Below are 18369 nucleotides of genomic sequence, written 5' to 3'. Positions count from 1 at the left end.
CATACAATCCAGCTAAGATTGCAAAGGAAATTTAAAGGATGTTGCTAAAAGAGCTGAGCTTGAGCTATAGGACAAGGTTGAATAGGTTAGGAGATATTTTAACCTGGAGTGTTGGTGAATGAGAGATTTGATGGAGGTGTACAACATTATGAGGCCTATATAGTGCCCTCCATAATGTTTGGGACAAAGACACTTTTGTCCTTTATTTGCCTCTGTGATCCACAGTTTTAAATTTCTAATCAAATGATTCACAGGTGATTAAAGTGCACATTCCTGATTTTATTCAAGGTTATTTGTATACATTTTGGTTTGACTGTAGAAATTAAAGTGCTTCTTATACAGTTTCCCCATTTCAGGGCATCAAAATGTTTGGGATATTTGACTTCACAATGTTCCCTCTAATTTTTAGTAGTCAGTGTGCACAAAAATCTTACATTATGCACATTTTTTTTCCTGTGACAAAAGTATATGTGCACTGAATGCTTGTGCAAATGTAAACTTGTAATTGTTTCAAGATAACTTTGGCACTGCCTATCTCTCATGGCTAATAAAACTGTATTGGCATGTTTTAATGTAATACAAGTATGATTGCATTGAATGAGGTATAATTATTAATAACTAAATTATCAATGTTTCGTGTGCACATTGATTTCTTTTGTGTGCAAAATGTGTGCACATGCACCACCCCTCCCCCTCACCCAAGCAGCTTAGAGGGAACAGTGTTCACAGGTATTTTTGATTACTCAGATATGTTTTATTGCTTCATTGGTGCAGGTATCAGAGAGCTATAATTGTTTTTGAGCTTTTGATGACTCTTGGAGTCTTTAGTTGCCATTTTTTCAACAAAGTTGTGCCAATGAAAGTCAAAAAAGTCATTATGAGGCTGAAAAACAAGAGTAAAACAGTAAGTGACATAGCTCAAACGTTAGAATTACCAACGGGCCTGGTAGGTCAAGGAAGATCTCCACTGGTAATGACAGAAGAATTCTCATCAGAATGAAGAAAAATCCTCAAACACATGTCCGACAGATCAGAAAGTCTCTTCAGGATGCAGGTGTGAATGTATCAAGGACTAATGTCCAATGAAGACCTCATGAGCAGAACTAGAGGGTACACTGCAAGATGCAAACCATTAGTTAGCCACAGAAAAAGGATGCCAGATTAGTTTGCCAAGAAACATTTAAAAGGGCCTGAAGAGAAAGGTCTCGTGAACAGATGAGACCAAGATTAACCTGCATCAGAATGATGGCAAGAGCAAAGCGTGGAGGTGTCAAGAAACTGCCCAAGCATGGTGGTGAGGGTGTTCTGGCCTAGGTATGTATGGCTGCCACAAATACTGGTGGACTTATCTTCATTATTGATGTAACTGCTGATGGAAGTAGCAAAATAAATTCTGAGGTGTATAGAAACATCATAACTTCTCAAGTTGGAACAAATGCCTCTAAACTCATTGGACGACACTTTATCTTTCAGCAAAATAATGATCCCAAACATACTGCTAAAGCAACAAGAGTTTTCCAAAGATAAAAACTGGAAAATTCTTGAATGGCCAAGTCAGTCACTCGATCTAAATCCAACTGTGCAAGCCTTCCATGTGCTGAAGAGAATACTTAAGAAAACAAGTCCCTGAAACAAGCAGGAGCTGAAATGGCTGGAGTAGTAACCTGGCAGAGCATCACCAGAGAAGATGGTCAGCATCTGGCCATGTCTATGAATCACAGACTTCAAGAAGTCATTGTTTGCAAGGGATGTACAACAAAGTACTAAACATGAATACTTTAATATACATACCATTGCTATGTTCCAAATATTATTGTGCCCTGAAATGAGGGGAAGATGTATAAAAAGTGCTATAATTTCTTCATGGTCAAACCTAAATGTACATAATTACCCTTTAGTAAAATCTGGAATGTGCATTTTAATCACTGAGAATTATTTGATTACAAATTTAAAACTGTGGAGCACTGAGGTGAATAAAGAAAAAAAAAGTGTCTCAAAGATTATGGAGGGCAGTATAAATGCAAGCAGGGTTTTCCCACTGAAGTTGGGTGAAACAAGAACAAGAGGACATGGGTTAGGAGTGAAAAGTGAAATCTCTAAGGGGAACATTAGTGGGAACTACTTCACTCAGAGGGTGGTGAGAGTATGGTACAAGCTGCTCAGCAGAAGTGATAGATATGGTTTTGATTTCAACATTTAAGAGGAATTTGGATAGGTACATGGAGATGGTAGGGGTATGGAGGGCAATGGTCCAGATGCAACTCAATTGGACTAAGCAGAAGAATGCTTTGGCATGGACTGAATGGGCCGAAGGGCTTGATTCTATGCTGTTGCATTATATGGTTTTAACACTGAATTCACTAGGGACTGAATGTATTATGCATTACAGAAGGTAGGAAAAAGGGAGGTACTTATAGCAAGCAGCTATTTGGAAACAAATCTCATAGCTCATTTTTGAATAGACTGATAGATTTGGCATTTAGCCACATGAGCCTTGATTTGATTTTTAAAAAAGGATAAAATATTTAAAGGATTCTCCATAAACTAAAATTTAAGCAAACTCGATTGCAATAACTATTTTAATTTTTCAACTGAATATTTGGGACCAGAAAAAAATATATTGAAAGTTTCTACACTATACCTATATCACAAGTTTCTCTCCATTTATTGCCAGTACTAAGTTCACTATTAACTTAATACTAATTCACAGATTATTGAAAATAATGCACTATTTTGAACTCCTTGACAAATCCTTTTCAATTTTAGAAACTCAGGATCAAAAGCTAATTTATTTGTGCATGATTAGACAGGGGAGAGCAGAGAGGGTCAACAAATGGCGCTGGCAAGCTCCCAGTTAGATCACCTAACTTATCAGTCAGCCTCAGCTTGTGCTAAAATTGGCATGTATCCTTTAACTGAAGTAAGGAAACCATCAAGATTCTCACTCTGCTCCCCATAGAAGAGAACCGCATGCATGTTAACCAAGGACAAGTTTTCCTCTAGTTCAGCTGTTAAACATACAATGCTTTGACTTGCTTCACATAAAAATTGGCTACTTGGTAAACTGTTTCATCATGATTCAAAAGATGGGGATGAAAAGACAGCAAAATCGAAAACTGTCATTTCAAGTGGAATTCCTTAATTAAAATCTTAATTTGGACTTGAAGCTTACATACATTTAAAACATCCTGGTTTGCACTAATACACATAATGAATCAGTTTAAAAAGTAATCAAGCTATCAACAATCTATAAAGAAGTGCAAACTTAGCATCAATATGTAAATAAATGACAAAGTGAAGTACAGAAAATTACTTTATGAACACATTTAAAACTATCCATGTGTACAGGGCATTTAATGAAACAAATGGATTCCAAAATATATCCCACTTTTTTCTGTACAAGATGGTGGCAGATTGATTCATTTTCAAACTAAGGCACATGACATTGGCATAAACAAAATTTGAGGTAAGTCATATACAACTAGGGTCCAGGTTTACACAAGAGTTTTGTCCGCAGCGCATTAATGCTGCTGGAACCATATCAGTGTTTGTAGGTACATTTTCAGTCAACTTTTTGCTTGTTTCCTCTTCATAACCAGTTCAGCCAATAGTTTGTATCTGATTATGCATTCTTCCTGTAGGAAAATAAGAATTTGACAATAAGTCTGCCCAGTCTTTTAACAGTAAAGCATATTTTAAACTCTCATTTTAAATTCATTAATGTAAAACATTTTTTCAAAAAGAACCTTTTACAGCCCCTTCAAGATAAAAAAAAAACATCAAGGTATCTTGTAAAATTAAAATAGGCAATAAGAAGATATTTGAGAGTTGTCAAGACCATGGAAAAAGAAATAAAGCACGAAAGTCTGCAGACACCGTGATTGAAGTAAAAATAAAATGCTGGAGAAACTTAGCAAGTCAAACAGTGCACTTTATATAGCAAAGATAAAGATGTATAACCAATATTTTGGACTTGAGCCCTTCATCAAGGTACGGACAAAATGTGGGCAGATACATAAACAAAATGGTGGGGGGGGGAGTGGAAGGGTAGGGGGAGGAGCACAGTCTCCCAGGAACGAGGTAATAGGTGGATAAGGGATGGAGGGCACACCAGCAAGTAAGGGGAGGGGGAATGGCTCTGTGAATGGAGACGGAAGAGGGTGGAAAGTTGAATGAAAAAAGTCAATGGGATGGAGAAGAGAGCGTAAGACAGGGAGTAGGCTAGCAGATAACAGAGAATTACAAAGCTTTAACTACAACAACTTGGCAGGTATAAGTTTGTCAAAGAAGAAATGTAACCTCTTGAAGTAAAAGAAAACATTGAAGATAAGGAACTCAATGGGTAAATAAGTTTTTAATCAACCTATACATTAAAGAAATTGGCCAAGGTTTTTATGGCTAGTTGTTGATAAGAGTTTATGGCAAGGTTGGTGATGTCTTAAAAAAAATGCCTTTTCTAACCATGTCAACTTGGAAATTAGACTAAAAAATGCACCCATTTCCAGACAAATTCTCACAACTTCAAATAATGAAATCTTTTTAGAATATATCCAAATGCAAAATTTGAAAAAAAAAACAGGCTCATGAAATGTGTCAAGTACATAATTTCTCTTCTTCAAGTGTGACAATTAAAGTTCCAATTCATTTTTTTAGAATTCATGAAAAATGTTAAGGTTACTATTCATAGACAACATGTCTGCCTTCAATACCATGATCCCTCCCAAACTCATTCAAACTTCAGGATCGATTCTAGGCCTTAGGTCCTCCCTATGCAACTAGATCCTTGACTTCTTGTCTAACAAATGCAATCAGCAAAGATGTGTACAACATCTCCACGATCGCAATCAAAACCAGTGCTTCTCAAGGATGTACTCAGTTCACTGCCAACTCCCTCCGCACCTATGACTGTACAGCTAATTACCATTCCAACTCAATATTCAAACTTGCTGACGACACCACAGTGGTAGGCAGAGTATTTTAATGATGAAAAAAATATATACAGAAAAGAGATTGAAAGTATAGTGCCATGGTGCCACGGTAACAGCGTCTCCCTCTTTTTACTTTTTAAAATATTTTGAATTGATTTGGTAGAGAGAAATATTAATGTTATATATTGTCTACATATTAGTTATTTAACTTTTATATAAGGCAACAATAAATATGAATCATAAATAATTTATACATTGTCTTGTACACAATGCTCAAAAAAACTTCACTGCATATTTTAATATTATAAACTATTTCCGTTAAGAGGAGGAAAGATTAAAACAAGAGGACATGAGTTAAGAATTAAGGGGCAGAGGTTTAGAGGTAACATGAGGGGGAACTTCTTTACTCAGAGAGTGGTAGCCGTGTGGAATGAGCTTCCGGGAGAAATAGTGGCGGCGGAGTCAATTGTATTATTTAAGAAAAGGTTGGACAGGTATATGGATGAGAAGAAGATGGAGGGTTATGGGCATTGTGCAGGGAGGTGGGACTAGAAAGGGGTGTTTGGTTTGGTGCGGACTAGAAGGGCCTAATGGCCTGTTTCTGTGCTGTAATTGTTATGAGTTATGAGACATATTCATTGTTGGTTATCTGATTGAATTAATCTCTTCTAATTATAATGGAAAATAAAGAAAAAGTAGGAAAACAGAACCCTTTCTATTCCTACCCCTTTCACTAATCACGGTCACCAGCAAATAATATGCCAAGAATTGTCGGCTCCCGGACATCAGACAGGAAACCCCCAAAAAGCATCCCCGCCTATGTATTCAAATTGTGATAATGGTCCATGAACGGGCCCCATAACTTGTTAAATCCAATCTTGATCTCTTTAATGTTATATATAATTTTCTCCAAACTCAAGCAAGACATAATGTCCTTTATACATTGCATATGAGTTGGTGCTGAGCATTTTTCCATTTCATCAAGATTGCTCATCTGACCATCAATGAAGTAAAGGCTACTATTCTTTTTTGAATTAAATTCAAGGAAATATTTTCCTCCACAGAATAGGCAAACAAAGTAATAAAAGGGTATGGTTCCAATTTAATCCTAAGATTAAGAAACTCTGGCAAAGTTTTGAAAAATTGTTCCCAAAACTGTTTTAGTTTCTAATTTTTCTCGGACTCCAGAAACCAATGTCCTTGATTTTTTTAATTTAAAATTTTATTATGGTGGATTTAGAGCAATTATTTATGGTAACTTGATGGATCTAAGAACATGTTCAGGGAGAGGAATTAAAAATGAACAGGAATGAGATTTGAAAATATCAATTCCAGACGAAGACTGGGGTATCACACTTCAACTGATTAATAATACTTCATTTTGTGCACGACATCGTTTAATACATTTTAAAGTGGTACATAGAATAAAAACCAGTGCATAAGTCGAGTCGTGAAACCCAAAAAAACTCTCAAAAAATGAGGGCCGACATATGCCGGATATACTTTTGAGACCTTAAATTCAGCTCAAAATCCAATCCATGCATGTCGACCTATGAAAAAACCAATTCAGCGTATAAGTTGACCCTTGAGAAACAAAAAAAACCCGAAGGCGACGGATTTTCATTGAAAACAACAATTAGAACCCTTCAAAATCATTCTTGTTATCTTCGTTTGAGGCAAAGATGGTGGTAAGCACATCCATACTTTGTTTAAACAGTCATCATATGGGTCCCAGTCTGCAGCTGATGAGGTGGTTTCAGCTTTGTCATCAGTGTCTCATAACAAACCGTCTTCTGTGCCATAAATTGCACAAGAGATACTGCACTTTTTGAACCATTTTATCACAAGATCCTTTCAAACTGCAGCACCCAGGTAGCTCTCCCGGGACCCGAGTGTAATAACTAGGTTTAGTGTGCACGATGCATCTTTCAAATTGAAGGAAACCTACCTGTTAAATCGTCAACCTGGCAATTTGAGGGGGATCCCGCCCCCACAATGACATGGTTAGTGACTTGTCACACACTCACAGGGACCACTGGCTGTCAGTCTCCCTCTCCACCCCCTCCCCACTGGCTGTCATAAGCCCCCCACCCTGTCAGTCACCACCCCTCCCCTGTTAATCGCTACCCCCCTTCGTCAGTCGCCACCCACCCCAGGGATGTTCCGCTGCCGCGCTGTGCCACTCTGGTTTGCGGCAACAGGTCAATGTGGGAGTGCGGGAGCAATTGGTGTCTTCCTTACCCATAATCCCCCACACCGCTGGAACTGCTCTACCAGTATTAGAGCAGTTCTAGTGGTGTGGGGAATTAAGGGTAAGGAATACGGCCATTGCTCCCACACTGAACTGTTGCCATGAACCAGAATGGCTCACACAGCAGCAGCACATCATGGCCCCCCCATTCACCCCCCAATTGCAGCAACAAACTCGATTACACCTGTGCAGTGACCTCTCTCCCCCCCGATCGCAGCCCCCACTCTCCTCTCCTCACCCATGTCCCCCCCCCCCGATCACATTAGCAGTACCTCAGCCAGGGGTTTCCCTATGACGCAACCGCTGATGTCACCGGAGTAACTGGGTCAGCCATTTCCCTTTTCAAACTGCCGGATCAGGACACTGAATAAGTTTTACTGGGTTCCCTAACCACCTGACGTAGGTCAGGGACCCAGTTGGGTCTTGACCAGGTTGACCCGGTTGGACCCTTTCAAATTGCCACCTAACTGGGTTGCTAACTGTGCAAAATGCCTGGTTGATTTTACATGACAGTTTGAGAGGGCCTACAGTCTCTGCTTTAACTTTCTCCCATGCCTTCAGCATGAAGTTATACAGCATGCATTGCCCCACCTTTTGTAAACAACTTTTCTGCACTCAACATCCAAGTATTCCATTCCTTGCGCAAATGGTCTTTGAATGGCTTGTTCATGCAGATCGAGAAGTTGTAATATAGACGTCAAACAACCCAGGATAACTACCATGTAAATATTATGTAATGCTAATCTACTTTGTCTCATTTAAATGGCTACGAAACATCCTAAACCAGCAAACTCCGTTCTTTGCATGAACCTCCTGGCCATGTATTCTACACATTGTCTATCCATAGTTTTATACCACTTTCATTCATCCATCCTTTTTCATGAAAATATACAGAAATACCTGCAGGAAATTTTATTTTAGGTTTAATTTTGCATTTGAAGATGACCATGATCTTAACTTTGTCTCATCGGCCATGCACGACAACACCACGGTAAACTTGGTCCTTTCGTGGCCTGTACTTCTGGTTTGTACAGTTTTTACTGTCCTATTGCTTATCACGTCGAAATTCATGGGGGTTTCGTCCATATTTCCGATATTTGCAAAGCAAACTGGTGTTTCTGCTGGTTATGTATAATAAACTAGTGAAAACTTACAACTTTTGAACAAGATATTTTGGTAGTTACTGTGCAATTTTTGTTTTTTGTCATAATACCAGATTTTTCCTGTTCATGAAAGGGTTGCCCAGCCTACTGTAGCCTCAAAATCTTTACTGAGGTCTGGGTGTGACTTTGCCCGTGGCAATACAAATATTATTATTTTATTTTGGGTGACTAAATAGCAATCTTACCCCTCTTCATGTACCCATTCTGCAACATAATTTTCCAACTCTGGCCAACGAGTGATTCCTTTTCTCAATGAACATTGCCTTTTTGGTATTTTTCTTAAAGTCTCTTCTTTCCTCCTCCAATCTTTTACTAACTTCTCATATACATCAAGTTTTCCTGCAGTAGCACGGTTGTTGGTTTTCTTGGCCATTTCTATCGCTTTCAACTGAAAACTCACTACATACTTTTGTCGTGAGTTGCATTGCGTTGATGGATCCTCTATGATAACAATCACCTCCAGCCAACACCCAGCAGATCAACCGCACGATCTTTGGGAGTCGACGTATATGCTGGTCAACAGCCCATCTCAGGTTCACAATCTTTGGGAGTTGACTTATATGCCGGTCAATGGGCCAACTAAGGCATCCAGAAAATTTGGGTCAACTTATACATCAGATATACCAAAAAACCCTTAAAAATGAGGCTGAAAAATGGGGATTGACTTGTATGCAGAAATATATGGTATTCTGAAGTTAATCTGTCTTGTTTTTATTCTGATGTTGATCCACTATGTGATAAATGTAAAATCTTTGAGGTCTCTCTGATTCATATGTTTTGGGAATATCCAAAAAAACTTCCAACTCAACATCAGTAAGATGAAGGAGACGATAACTGACAAGAGGAGAGGGGAGAAAGTCCACACCCCTGACAACATTAATGGCACTAGATTCGAAAGAGTAGGTAGCTTCAGGTTATTAGATGTAAACAACTTCAATGACCTGACCTGGGATACCAATACCTCTATTTTCTTGAAGACTAAGGAAGTTCAGTATTGCTCCCTTGTCCAACAACAAATTCTACAGATGGACCATGAAAAGCAAACTTGCTGTCTGCAACACAGCTTAATATGGGAAGAAATTACAGATCATAGAGAATGCAGATCAGAACATAACCAAAACTTCCCTCTCCTTCATGAACTCCATCAATCTCTCCTGCTATCTGGGAAGGGCACCAAACATACTGAAAGACCCATCACATTCCAAACAAACCCTCTTTTCCCTCCCCACATCAGAAACTAGAGGGTGGAAACATATACCAACAGGCTTAAAGACATTTTTTTACTCTGTAGTTATCAGGCTCCTGAATTAACCACATAACATTCTGCCCTGCTTTGATGCTAAATAATCTTCCAAAACTAAATTTAATCCTATATTTTGTAAATTGTGCTCTTTACAAGGCTATTTGAATATAAGAGATAACCTATTGATCTATTTGCAAAGAGCTCTTCTCACTGTATTAGATATTTTGTGAAAATAAAGAAAACTTAATGGACAATCTTTCAAAAGTAATGCTATAAAACATATTCTTTGGCTTGGCTTCGCGGACGAAGATTTATGGAGGGGTAATGTCCACGTCAGCTGCAGGCTCGTTTGTGGCTGACAAGTCCGATGCGGGACAGGCAGACACGGTTGCAGCGGTTGCAAGGGAAAATTGGTTGGTTGGGGTTGGGTGTTGGGTTTTTCCTTCTTTGTCTTTTGTCAGTGAGGTGGGCTCTGCGGTCTTCTTCAAAGGAGGTTTCTGCCCGCCGAACTGTGAGGCGCCAAGATGCACGGTTTGAGGTGATAGCAGCCCACTGGTGGTGGTCAATGTGGCAGGTACCAAGAGATTTCTTTAGGCAGTCCTTGTACCTCTTCTTTGGTGCACCTCTGTCTCGGTGGCCAGTGGAGAGCTCACCATATAACACGATCTTGGCAAGGCAATGATCCTCCATTCTGGAGACGTGACCTACCCAGCGCAGTTTGATCTTCAGCAGTGTGGATTCGATACAGTACAGAAACAGGCCATCTCGGCCTCTCTAGTCTATACTGATATAAGTGATCTCCTCTAGTCCCATTTACCTGCTCCCTGCCCATAACCCTCCAATCCCCTCACATCCATGCACCTATCCAACTTTTTCTTAAATGTCAAAACTGACCTTGCTGCAACTACCTCTTCCAGAAGGTCATTCTACTAAGCCACCACTCTCTGAGTGAAGAAGTTCCTCTCATGTTACTTCTAAACTTTTTCCCCCTAACCCTTAACTCATGACCCCTCGTTCCAATCTCTCCTACCCTCAGGGAGAAGTGCCTATTCACATCTACTCTATCTATCCCCCTCATAATTTTATATACCTCTATCAAATCTACCCTCAACCTTCTACGCTCTAATGAATAAAGACCCAGTCTACTCAGTCTTTCTCCGTATTCTAGATACTGCAATCCAGGCAACATTTTAGTAAATCTGATCTGCATATTTTCTACCTTATTGATATCCTTCCTAATAATTTGGGGACCAGAACTGCACACAGAATTACAAATTTGGCCTCACCAATGCCTTGTAGAGTCTCAACATCACTTCCCATCTACTATATTCTATGCTTTGATTTATAAAGGCCAGCATACCAAAAACGTTCTTTACCACTCTATCTACATGAGATTCCACTTTCAAAGAATGATGAACTGTTATTCCAAGATCTCTCTGTTCCTCTGCATTCCTCAATGCCCTCTCCTTCACTGCATACGTCCTATTTTGATTATTCTTCCCAAAATGAAGCACCTCACACTTACCTCCATTTGCCATCTATCAGCCCACTCTTCCAAACAGTCCAAATCCTTCTGCAGTCTCTGAAAACCATCTTCACTATCCACAACCCCCCATATTTTTGCATCGTCCGCATATTTACTAACCCAATTTACCACTCCATCATCAAAATCATTAATGCAAACGACAAACAACAAGGGACCCTGAGGCACACCGTTTGTCACTGGCTTCCATCCTGACAGTTATCCACCATGACTCTGGCCACTGATCAACCCATCTGACTATCTCAACATTAAACATTAATACCTCGCATCTGAACCTTCCTCACCAACCTTCTATGTGGAACCTTATTGAAAGCCTTACTGAAATTCATATAGATTTCATCTACTACTCTACCCTCATCAACCTTCCTAGTCACCTCCTCAAAAAATTCAACAAGATTTGTCAAACATGACCTTCCACCGCACAAACCCATGTTAGGAGTCCCTGATCGGTCCCTGCCTCTCTAGATACATACATATTATTTCTAAGAATATTCTCCATTAGTTTGTTTACCGACCAACATCAAACTCACCGGCCTATAATTGCTGGGCCTACACCAGGAGCGCTTATTAAACAGAGGAACCATGTTTGCGACACACCAATGCTGCGGCACCATGCCTTCCTCTAGTGACTTTTGAAAAATCACTCTCAGAGCCTCTGCTATTTTCTCCCTGACTTTCCTCAAGATCCTGAGGAAAATCCCATCAGGACCCGGAGATTTATCCACTTTTATATGCCTCAAAAGTTCCAACACCCCCTCTTTCCTAATCCCTACATTTTCCATAATCATTCCTTTTGCTTCTCCTATCCTACACAATTCCATATCCTTTTCCCTAGTGAATACTGAAGAGAAGAAACTCGTTCAATATCTCCCCCATCTCAATTGGCTCCACACACAGTTGTCTGCTCTGATTCTCTAAGGGACCAATTTTATCCTTCACTCTCCTTTTGCTATTTATATATTTGTAAAAACCCTTCAGATTTACTTTTACCCTGTTCACTATAGCCACCTCGTACCTTCTTTTCGCTTTCCGTATTTCTTTCTTAAGCTTCTTTTTACAATCCATGTATTTTCCAAGTATCTTGTTTATACCCTGTTTCTTATATTTAATGTAGGCCTCCTTTTTAATTCGAACCAACTTTCTAATCTCCCTTGAAAACCACGGCTCTCTTGAAATTTTGGCTCTGCCAAATCCGCTTTTCCATCCTCTGCCATCCTCAAAATATCACCTTTAAAAGACCTCCAATTCTCCTCTTGCTCCTTCCCATAAAACAAATCAGCCCAAACCACTCCTTGCAATTCCATTCTCATTTCTTCAAATCTGGCTCCCCCCCCCCCCCCCCCACCACTCAAAAAACTTAATCTGTGGACCAGACCTATCCCTTTCCATAATTATATTGAAACTAATGGTACCATGAACACTAGATCTGAAGTGCTCCCCAACACACACCTCAGTCACCTACCCTATCTCATTCCCAAACAGTAGATCCAACACTGCCCCTTCTGGGTACCTAAACATATTGCTGCGACATATTTAAGCACAAAATACATTGGTGATGTTTTAAAAATGCAATTAATTGGAAGAAAACAGAAAATTGTTGTACCTTAATGTGGATAAAAACCTGAGCATATATAATGGCAAGGTTGCTTTCTTTCCCCAAGTTAATTCATAACAAGACCCTAGGAGCGGAATTGGGCCATTCGGTCCATTAAGCCTACTTCACAATTTCATCATGGCTGATTTACTATCCTTTTAACCCCATTCTCCTGCCTTTTCCGTGTAGCCCTCGATTCCTTCCTTGTCAGTCTCATCTGGTCTCTCATTATTATCACTTCTGCCACTCTTCTGATCAGATTCCAGAACTGGCAGTCTTTGTTTCTACCTGTCACGCTATCTACTCTGTAGGACTCATCTTCTTCCACTTGACCTCTTTGTTTCTTTTAACTCTCTCGACCTTTGTTTGGCACATTCCAATTAATTCCATCTCACATACCCCTCCCACTCCGTTGTCATTGTACTAGCCATATCCCCTTTGCCCTCATCTGGATGAAGGGGTTGGTCTGAAATGTTGACCATTCTTTTACTCCCACTGATGCTGCTCAACCCACTGAATTCCTTCAGCAGATTGTTTTATTCTAGATTCCAGAATCTGTAATCTCTCAAGTAGCTCCTTGATGACGTGCTCAGTAATTATAATGCTACATATATGATAGGCAATGACCATCCTCAAATGGAAAGTATCCGCCCATTTCCAATGTTCAGCAGTAACAACATCATTATCTTTAGGGTCACCACCAACATAACTGGGCCAGCCACAAACAGTGAGTCAGGAGAATGGGCCAAAATAGGGTTTACATCTATGATTTACTTGCTGAATACCTTACCTACAAATACAAGTCAACAGTATGACATACTACAGTCTACAAGCCTGGATGACTGTAGCTCTACCAAAAGCCAAGACATTCAACACCATTTAGAACAAAGTACTTGACATGCATCATTTCAGAATTAATTCTTTCTAATGGTACCTTATATCTGCATTCTGCACCATTTACAAATTAAACAACAGTAAATCATCAAAACTTCCTTGACTAAGTCCTCTCAAACAGTGACCTCTACTGCCTAGAGTGATAAATTGATATGAATTTGGGAAGAATCTCTGATTAAAGGCTTCCCAAACATCAGCTTTTTAGAAACAATTATGAATGGGCAACAATAAAACTTTATCACAAAAGAAATTCAAGAAATGAATATCAGCAGATCAAAGTGTGGTGATCATTTACCATATTGCCATTGGGAACTGGAAGAGGATAGAGAATTTCCATGTGCCAATGCTGGAGAGCTCAGATGTATCATTTTATGCTGGCAAAATCTTCGCTAGGATTCTACTAAATAGAATAATACCTAGTGTCGCTGAGAATATTCTCCCAGAATCACAGTGCGGCTTTCGCGCAAACAGAGGAACTACTGACTTGGTCTTTGCCCTCAGACAGCTCCAAGAAAAGTGCAGAGAACAAAACAAAGGACTCTACATCACCTTTGTTGACCTCAGCAAAGCCTTCGACACCGTGAGCAGGAAAGGGCTTTGGCAAATACTAGAGCGCATCGGATGTCCCCCAAAGTTCCTCAACATGATTATCCAACTGCACGAAAACCAACAAGGTCGGGTCAGATACAGCAATGAGCTCTCTGAACCCTTCTCCATTAACAATGGCGTGAAGCAAGGCTGTGTTCTCGCACCAACCCTCTTTTCAATCTTCTTCAGCATGATGCTGAACCAAGCCATGAAAGACCCCAACAATGAAGACGCTGTTTACATCTGGTACCGCACGGATGGCAGTCTCTTCAATCTGAGGCGCCTGCAAGCTCACACCAAGACACAAGAGAAACTTGTCCGTGAACTACTCTTTGCAGATGATGCCGCTTTAGTTGCCCATTCAGAGCCAGCTCTTCAGCGCTTGACGTCCTGCTTTGCGGAAACTGCCAAAATGTTTGGCCTGGAAGTCAGCCTGAAGAAAACTGAGGTCCTCCATCAGCCAGCTCCCCACCATGACTACCAGCCCCCCCACATCTCCATCGGGCACACAAAACTCAAAACGGTCAACCAGTTTACCTATCTCGGCTGCACCATTTCATCAGATGCAAGGATCGACAATGAGATAGACAACAGACTCGCCAAGGCAAATAGCGCCTTTGGAAGACTACACAAAAGAGTCTGGAAAAACAACCAACTGAAAAACCTCACAAAGATAAGCGTATACAGAGCCGTTGTCATACCCACACTCCTGTTCGGCTCCGAATCATGGGTCCTCTACCGGCACCACCTACGGCTCCTAGAACGCTTCCACCAGCGTTGTCTCCGCTCCATCCTCAACATCCATTGGAGCGCTCACACCCCTAACGTCGAGGTACTCGAGATGGCAGAGGTCGACAGCATCGAGTCCACGCTGCTGAAGATCCAGCTGCGCTGGATGGGTCACGTCTCCAGAATGGAGGACCATCGCCTTCCCAAGATCGTATTATATGGCGAGCTCTCCACTGGCCACCGTGACAGAGGTGCACCAAAGAAAAGGTACAAGGACTGCCTAAAGGAATCTCTTGGTGCCTGCCACATTGACCACCGCCAGTGGGCTGATAACGCCTCAAACCGTGCATCTTGGCGCCTCACAGTTTGGCGGGCAGCAGCCTCCTTTGAAGAAGACCGCAGAGCCCACCTCACTGACAAAAGGCAAAGGAGGAAAAACCCAACACCCAACCCCAACCAACCAATTTTCCCTTGCAACCGCTGCAATCGTGTCTGCCTGTCCCGCATCGGACTGGTCAGCCACAAACGAGCCTGCAGCTGACGTGGACTTTTTACCCCCTCCATAAATCTTCGTCCGCGAAGCCAAGCCAAAGAAGAGTGGCTCACTGGAAGCTTAACTGAACTAGCTCGGGAGGTTCTGAATGACATCATGACATCACGATGCGATGACGTCATTTGGAACGTGCGGGGTTTTAAAAAGCTGCGCGTGACTGTTTGAGAAAACGACTTTTACTGAACCTTGACTCGCCTAGTCATTTTCTCATTCTTCATGTTATGTTGTGCACGATTTCATAACCCCCCCCCCCCAAGGAAATGGGCCAATGACAATTATTTTCAAGCAAAATATTTCAGTAACAATTGGGTCGAGAGCAGTGGTTCTCAACCTTCCCTTCCCACTCACAGACCACCTTCGGCAATCCCTTACTCATCACAGAGCACTGATGGCATAGGGATTGCTTAAGGTGGAATTTGAGCTTAGGGGGACAGTTTGAAAACCATTGCTCTATGGCAACTGTACCACATTGTGATGCAGCTGGTCAGGATGCTCCTGTACAAAGTTGACAGGATGGTTGGTGGCCAGTAGCCTTGCCTGCCTCAGATATCTCAGGAAGTGCAGTCACTGTTGTGTCTTCCTGACAAGTGAGGAGATGATATGAGAAGGACTGTTTGGGGTCCAGAATGGTGTGAGGGAGAAGGTGTACCATTTCTTGCAGTCCTAGGGTTATGTACCTAGGGGTCAATTAGTGGGAAGGGATAAGCAAGTCCCAGATGGAGCAGTCCCTGTGAAAAGCAGAGGGGAGTAGAACTGGGCAAGGGTAATCCTGTCCTTATTGCGTCTCGGGGCAGAGGGAGCCAGGAAATAGAGGAGATACGGACAAGGGCTGAGTTGAAGACAATAGAGGGGAAGATGTGCGTGTGTTTTTTTTTAAAGAAGGAGAACATCTGAAAAGGTGAGGGGAGGAATGTTTATAGGCGAGTCATCAGGGCTAAGTTTTCCTTTTAAACAGAGAGTAATGAGTGCCTGAAATACATTGTAGGGGTGGTGATGGAGGGTAGGTCATTAGGGACATTTAGAAAACTTAGACAGGCACATGAATGCAAGAAAAAATGAGGATTATGGGTGTGAGGTAGGGGAGGCATAAATTGTGGAGTAGTTTTATTCATGTCAGCACAACGTTGTGGGCCAAAGGGCCTGTACTATGCTGTAAAGTTCTATATTCTATAAATAAATTTTGATGTAGATTCATCATTTTCAAACTAGAAACTAGTTTATTATGTACAGTGGCAGAAGCAATTTTATGTAAGGAGGTTAAATAATAACATGAGAAATACAATCAGAAACATGCCATTCAGAAAGGACATGGGTGATCTGATGTCAGCCCCAGCTCCATTTTTCTGCCTGCTTTAAAATCTTCAAAATGGCCTTGCTCCAAAAATCTATTTGATTGATAGTACTAAGATCTGTTGGGGTCTTTCATGGCTTGGTTCAGCATCATGCTGAAGTCCTAGAACGCTTCCACCAGCGTTGTCTCCGCTCCATCCTCAACATCCATTGGAGCGCTTTCATCCCTAACGTCGAAGTACTCGAGATGGCAGAGGTCGACAGCATCGAGTCCACGCTGCTGAAGATCCAGCTGCGCTGGGTGGGTCACGTCTCCAGAATGGAGGACCATCGCCTTCCCAAGATCGTGTTATATGGCGAGCTCTCCACTGGCCACCGTGACAGAGGTGCACCAAAGAAAAGGTACAAGGACTGCCTAAAGAAATCTCTTGGTGCCTGCCACATTGACCACCGCCAGTGGGCTGATCTCGCCTCAAACCGTGCATCTTGGCGCCTCACAGTTTGGCGGGCAGCAACCTCCTTTGAAGAAGACCACAGAGCCCACCTCACTGACAAAAGGCAAAGGAGGAAAAACCCAACACCCAACCCCAACCCACCAATTTCCCCCTGCAGCCGCTGCAACCGTATCTGCCTGTCCCGCATCGGACTTGTCAGCCACAAACGAGCCTGCAGCTGACGTGGACTTTTACCCCCTCCATAAATCTTCGTCCACGAAGCCAAGCCAAAGAAGAAGACTAAGATCTGTATTCAAATAAAACAGTGGGAATGTGAGGAATGATAACGATCCAGGGAGGTTTCAAGAGGATATGGTCATTCAAGCATCTTGGTAGGAAGTATAATGCAAAAAGAATAAGGTTAGCTACTTTGTTCATCAAAAACAATGCTGAGTATTTTTACATGATGACAGAATGGGAAATATTAATGTTCAAAGTGGCCTTGTACTCATTTTACTGAAGACTAATATGTAGGTTCAGAAGGCATTTAAATGAAAGATAAAGGTTTCAAGCCCCAATTATATAGGGTCTTGGTGAGATCACACCTGAAATAATTGTGTACAATTTGCTTTCATTAACTCGAAAATTATATACTTGTTTTTCACTAAGTATAGCAAAGATTCAGCAGACTGGTTCCAGAGATGACAAGTCTATGTCAAACAAAAAGTTGGCCAGAGATGAACAGAAGAAGAGGTAACCTCTCAATGCACAAAATTCTTATAGTGCTTTGATGGAGTTACTGCAAGGATATTTCCCCTGGCTGAGGTGATTGCAGTCTCAGAATATGCAATAGGCCCAATTATGACTAAGACACAGTGAAATGTTTTCACCCTGAGGAATGCACTACTTAACTAGCATTAATTTCATTCAAACAGAAATTGATATAATTTTGAATATTAAAAGAATCAAAAGGATATGAAGAGAAGCGGGGAAATTGCGTTGAGGTCGGCCAGTTGCAATAGTGTTGACAGGCTCAAGGGGTTGAGTGTGGTCTATTGATGTTCCAATTACTTATGGCCTTGTACATTTCAAGTTAATTTGCTGATGCCAAAACAAATGCATGGCACTCATTTACCTAGATCTTCGAAGACTAACAGAA

General features: G+C 41.2%; 1 protein-coding gene across 2 annotated transcripts in view; it reads right to left on the bottom strand.

Moving 5' to 3' along the window:
* Nucleotides 1–258: 258 nt before the first annotated feature.
* dnajc1 (DnaJ (Hsp40) homolog, subfamily C, member 1) overlaps nucleotides 259–18369 on the bottom strand; it is a 202755-nt gene continuing 184644 nt past the window's right edge. For both annotated transcript variants that reach the window (XM_069914638.1, XM_069914636.1), the window contains one exon: nucleotides 259–3635. In XM_069914638.1, the coding sequence (XP_069770739.1) occupies nucleotides 3601–3635 (35 nt within the window). In that variant the 3' untranslated portion in view covers nucleotides 259–3600. The remainder of the gene's footprint in view (nucleotides 3636–18369) is intronic.

The sequence above is a fragment of the Narcine bancroftii genome, chromosome 1, assembly GCF_036971445.1.
Source record: "Narcine bancroftii isolate sNarBan1 chromosome 1, sNarBan1.hap1, whole genome shotgun sequence".
Lineage (NCBI taxonomy): Eukaryota > Metazoa > Chordata > Chondrichthyes > Torpediniformes > Narcinidae > Narcine > Narcine bancroftii.
Note: the sequence above shows the minus strand (reverse complement) of the source record. Positions and strands in the feature narration are given on the sequence as shown.